Below are 6097 nucleotides of genomic sequence, written 5' to 3'. Positions count from 1 at the left end.
ATGTTTCACCTCCCATCACAATTCTCGCAAGAAAGTCATCTCCACCATTTTCATACTGTGCCTAGAGTTCACTGCACACAGTTTTTCAGGTTTCTTTGTGGGCATCTGTCAACATCCTCGGAACCCACCTTGCACAAACTTTCAACCCCAACTGTTTCAATATTCTGCACACAATTGATTCCCCAGTTCCCAGTTGGACTGATATTTCTTTCACAGTCACAGGTCTGTCCTCCAAAATCATATCGCTAACGTGCTGCACATTGTCAGGTGTTTGTGTGGTGTGCAGTCTGCCAGGTGTGAGGAGTCCCGAATATTGGTGTGCCCACTTTCACCAGATAACCTGCATTCCCACCGACCAACTGTACTGTGATCGACAACGTTATCTCCATACACATTTTTCAATCTCTTGTGAATATTTTCCACTGTCTCATTCTCACAACACAAGAACATTGCTTTTGATGAACATTAAGTGCAGCAGCCATTTTTAAGGAGTGCTATGACAGTGCTACATGTGGGAACGGGTTGAATTAAATCTGAATACAAGTGAGAAGGATCCTTCTGTGTACCCTAAAAATAGCAGAAGTGTAGAATAGAAACTGAATTAAAAAAAAAAATGTTGTGCATTACCTTTGGGGTGACCTACATATAAGTTGTGCTGTCAAAGTGCAACTTTAGCTAATAAGAGAGTGTCGCATGGTCAGTACAACAAATCCCCACGGCCATTAATTTCGGTTTTCTAGACTGCAGCCACTACTTTTCCATTCAAGTAACTCATCAATTATCCTCATGAGGCTGAGTGGACCCCATTCCAGACCCACTACTTCTCAGAATCGAACCAAGCACCTCTGGATCTATAGCCAGGAACTCTTGACCACTAGACCTTAGAGGTACTAACTTCACCGACAAGTGGCAACTGCTTGGTTGCTATAGTTCATTTGCAGACTAATGCCACGGAATGCTTTTTTTTTCTCGTCATAGACAGACTCATATACACAGCAGTGTCAACACAAGGTATGACACATTTCTATTTATGTTTTAGACCATCATTACCAAGTTTCCTTTTCACTGCACTTCAAGCAGAGGTTATTATTAAAATTTAAAACTTCCTCTGGGTAGAATACAGCAGATTAAGTGATCTTCAGACTAGAAGTTTTACTGTACATTAGAATCCCATGGTAAAAAAATTTCAACAGCAAAGCTCAAAATTTATACAGCTTCTACGCTGCTCTGCTGATTTCCTTTCACTAGAAAACTCATCGATGTTGGATGGCTGCATTATATGAACTGTGAAGCCGAGATAATTTAGAAAATTATACAGCATCTGGAATATTAAAATTACAAGTAATAATATTAGCCGGCCAGTTGTATTGTGCTGCATGTTCATATAAATCCTGGCAGGACTCTGACTATATCTTAACTCAAAGAGTACAAACAGCCCCCTACTCCATGGATAATAGGGGCTCTTGTGCAGTGATTAGACTGTTGGAGAATGAAGCTAAACATTCACTTCTACCCAATGCTGAGAGGCTGAGAATGTATGGAGCTTTATCTCCCTTTCAACATGGTGCTTAGGAAGAGAGAATACCTTATCATTTTATAGATTTAATAATGCTCAGTAGACAGAATTTTGGTCAGCATAGCTGATGCTTTGAGATGGAACTCAGGTACTCTCTGAACATAATTCAAATACATTACCAATGAACCAACATTTTCAACTGATTCAATTTGATGCACACCATGTTGGTAACACAGAAGCTTCACTACTAATTACATGTTCATGGTATAATCTGGCTCTCCAGTAAGAGAAATGTGGTATCAGCATTGCAGCTATAGTGCAGCTGAGCAAAGATTTCTCAAAGGACATCTCCCACTCCATTTACCCTCCCTTCCTGTTCTCCCCTTACTCTACTCCACTCTTATACACTTCGCTATACCTCTATTGGCTGGATTAAAGTAAGTGGAAGAAGGAAGGGAAAGCAGATAAAATGATCAACATCCCAATTAACAAAAACAGGATGATACTGCTTTTTGTCTCTTTTAGTTATCATATTTTGTTAATGAAACTGTTGGGCACACATTTTATTGAGAGTCAAATTAGAAAACAGAATGATAAACATGCTATAAGTGGGAGTCAATCCTGTGATCCCAGTCTTGAAGCTGTATGAAATCATATACACCCTAGACACAAGACAACTAGAATCAGCATATTTATTTTATATGATTAAGAAATTTACAACCATAAATTAATTTCTAGAGGTGAAACTTTGAAAGGATGCTGTTAAATAATTCATAAGAAATGAACTGCCAAATTTCTGAATCATACACACACGATACACATTTGTATTTACAACTTCCATAGCTCATGCTACAAAAATAGTGAAGTATTCAACATTCATCTACTACCACTATGACATACAGCAATACAGCTTATAACATGGAACACTTTCATAATTCACCACCCTGTATTTCTATGACAAAACAGTGAAGTGGCTTTAAGTAAAATAACTTCCCAATAAAGGCATTTATGTTACTAATATTCAGACTGTCAACGTAAGACATAATCTTTTGGCCAATCCATAACCTTTGGAAACTGCTGCACCTCTTCAGGAGCATAATGGTCAAGTCGCTTTGGAACTGGGCGCAACTGCCTGAGCTGATTTGTGATGTTTCGCTTGATATTTTCAGGAACTTTATCATCAGGGTAGATATGGAGCCTTTGCATAGTGTACCGGCGCTGAAGATTTCCATCCATACCCGTATAAACAGCCTTCTTTACAATCTGTACAAATAAATTCAAATAACATTAGAAATATGAGGTGACTTTTTCTTAATCAAGCCATTTCAACTGCTTATATTTTTCTAATCCATTCAGTCTCAGAACTGAAGTAATAGGTAACTCAAGGCACATTTTATTTTAGGTTGGTAACACTGGAAAGAGCCATTTTAACATCAAATATTCTGAAGGCCTACACTGTGCACAGAGAGTTCCCACTTTCAAAGAATATTGTGAAGTGTAAATACTGTGACACTCTATATTACAGGGGAAACTTCTATACAGTTTCTTTTACATAAAAGACCAACACAAAATATCGTTTGGGGTTATGCTGCTTCAAAAACTGGTGGCCTACTCAAACAGCAAGAGGGTCATGCTGTACATCCATCCATACACATACCTGATGTGGTGGATGAAGCCAGACAAATGCTACTGAGGGGTTCTGGGAAAAGTTAACAATGTGTTACAAAATTAAAGGAATATGAGCCATAGCATAGCGGGGAAAATTTACTGACTTAATAGCAAATTCTTACAAGACACCAGGCAGTTACCTCAGCCTTTAAAAGACTTAGGATAATACAAACATTAAGCGTTTTATAATGAGCTGTCACACTTTCTTGAGAATAAAGCATACGTTTTAAGCACAATTTGGTTTTTGATAAGGCCCATTTTCATTTACCCGATTATGTGAAGAAACAATGCTCATCACTGGGCTCATTGAAATTTAAAGACTATTACTAACAATCCCTTACATCCTTAATGAGATAGAGTGTGGTGAGTACTTCCCTGTGCTGGCAAATGTAACCTGAGATTACTGAAGGCACAGACAGTCCTCTGGTTTACCTTACGTTTTGCAGGAAGAATATTTCTTTTCTCATGGGTGACAGTGTTGACACCGATAAGAGGTGGTTCCGACAGGAAGACACAAGGCCTCATACAGCCAGTGCTGTATTGGAATTTTTAAAGGAAATATTCAGAAACAGAGAGCTTTCCTTGTGTTTATAATGGTGGATTAGTCACCTCTGTCACTCTTACATGTGGAGATACCTCAAGGATAAACTGTTCCACGCTAACCCTCATAAAACTGACATTTCAAAAGAGGCAATATATGAAGAGGTTATTTCCAACTGCTGCAGAATCTCTGCAAGCTGTACTGTTGAATTTCATTATTTGACTTAACATGTCATCTCAAAATGAAGAGAACAAATCGAACATGCTTCACATAGCGGACCCTATTTCCCAGTGTATGGGCAATGTAAATGCAAAAATAATAAGTGGTTTAATTTTATGATGAAATGAAATGCTTCAATGAATAAAAGACTGCCTTGTATTATAACAAACAATAGCATATTCTCCCATTTCCATTCCATTTAAAAATTGTGGATCATAAAAAGAAACAAAAACCATTAACAAACCAAACACAATTTTCAGTGAAACTGCAAACAAATTGTAACGTGGATGGCGCAACAGGAACTAGGGGTCACATGAACTCTGCGATTCCACGAGTGACGTCACGTACCCCCACTCCTTCCATCACTATGCAACGCTCACTAAACACCCCTCCCCAATAGGCTGTGATGTCACGCAACAGGCGAGTCTGTGCAGCGACTGTTGCTAGGCAATCGGTAAACACAGCGATTATGCAACAGGGAAGTGAGGTGCATTTTCAGCTGTCTGGCTCAGGGTTTATAAGAGAAACTGGAATACCTAAGCAGTGCAATGGAAGTCTACCAGTCGCCGATTGCAGTGGAAGTCTAGCAGTCGCCGAGTTCAGTGATAGTGAGTGAACTGTGAACATGAAGATGTTATAAGTTCAGCTGAAGTATAGCAGCCGTGGAATAAGAAGAATCAAATGGGTGATTAGAAGAGTTTATGCATGATAATCAGTGATACACTCAACTCTCGATTATCCGGGATAATGGTGGGGATGAAAATGATTAATTGAAAACCCGGTTAAGACAAATTTTATTAAAAGTAGTACTGTAATACTTTACCTTCATAATACTATAGGCCTACCTGTATTTAAACTTATTCAACCTCATTTTTATGTCCTCTCATGGCCTATTTAATACTTTTTTTACATTACACTTCAGTATGAATTAGTTATTTCAATCACAGTGTTCAACAACATCCAACACTTTTTATGAATACTCACACTTAACACTTAAAAAAATTTAATATTGTTTGCTTTTTCTCAGCATTTTCCTTCTTATGGATATCCATACGAAGCCTACGTAATATTAGCTTGTCACGTAATAAACTGTTCTCTGCACTCTCAAGATAGTCTAGTAAGGATTCCAAATGATTAAGAGCAGCACTGTCCACCTCTTCCTCATTCACACTTTCTTCCCGCTCTTCTGGCTGCACCCCCACTGAACTTATGATTTCGTCACTGCTTAACATTTCGAAGCCTGGCTCACACAAGTCACAGTCAAACCACTCTCTTCTATTTTCCTCGTTGACTTCTTCACCATCATGAACTTGGCTGGCCAATTTTGTCAGTTCTATGGCTATCTCATTTTCACTGAATGCAGTGAATCCATGAATTTTGTCATCTTCATTAGTGATGAAAGGCATCAGTTTCTTCCATGAATTTTTCAATACAGATGGCTTTACTGTATCCCACGCTGTTGAAATCTTGTATATGGCATCTAACATTGAAAAAGACTTCCAGAAACACGTCAGATCATTGCCTTCATCTAAGTACTTTTGTAGCAAATTTGATCTGTAGATTCTCTTCATACTTGAGATAACTCCTTGATCCATTGGTTGGATAAGTGCGGTAACATTAGGAGGAAAATATTTCACAAAAATATTTCCATCATCTGACCTCAGGAGACTTTCGTTAGGATGTGAGGGCGCATTGTCAATGAGGAGCACAGCTTTCTCAGGTAGGCCTTGGGATTTTAGATGGTCACGAACTTGAGGCACAAATTTAAAATCAAACCATTCTTTAAATATCGCTCTATTCATCCAAGCTCCTTTCTGATTAAAATAATGGACAGGCAGACTTGAAGCTACTGTTCCTTTAAAAGAGCGTGGTCTTTTCGCTTTGCTGATAACTTCTGGTGTTAGTTTGTGTGCTCCTGATGCATTAGAACAGCACAAGGTTGTCAATCTCTCCTTACTGGATTTGTGACCTGGAGCCTTTCATTTTGAAAAGCCATAGTTCTGGTTTCATCGGCATTATAGATTTGTTCTGACAGCAGATTTTCACTTTTCATGAAACAATAAAAATTGGTGCAAAACTGAACTGATCATAAGTCCCCTGACAATTTCTCATCTTGGATACTAATTTCTCATATTCCATTGCACTGCCTGAAA

General features: G+C 38.4%; 1 protein-coding gene across 1 annotated transcript in view; it reads right to left on the bottom strand.

Moving 5' to 3' along the window:
- Window positions 1-2016: 2016 nt before the first annotated feature.
- Window positions 2017-6097, bottom strand: part of LOC111870050 (39S ribosomal protein L13, mitochondrial) — a 20385-nt gene continuing 16304 nt past the window's right edge. Inside the window, exon 4 of the mRNA XM_023862011.2 lies at window positions 2017-2779. Coding sequence (XP_023717779.1) covers window positions 2546-2779 — 234 coding nt within the window. The 3' untranslated portion in view covers window positions 2017-2545. The remainder of the gene's footprint in view (window positions 2780-6097) is intronic.

This window comes from Cryptotermes secundus, unplaced genomic scaffold, assembly GCF_002891405.2.
Source record: "Cryptotermes secundus unplaced genomic scaffold, Csec_1.0 scaffold165, whole genome shotgun sequence".
Taxonomy (NCBI): domain Eukaryota; kingdom Metazoa; phylum Arthropoda; class Insecta; order Blattodea; family Kalotermitidae; genus Cryptotermes; species Cryptotermes secundus.
The sequence above is the reverse complement of the archived record's forward strand: the minus strand, read 5'-3'. Positions and strand labels throughout refer to the sequence as shown.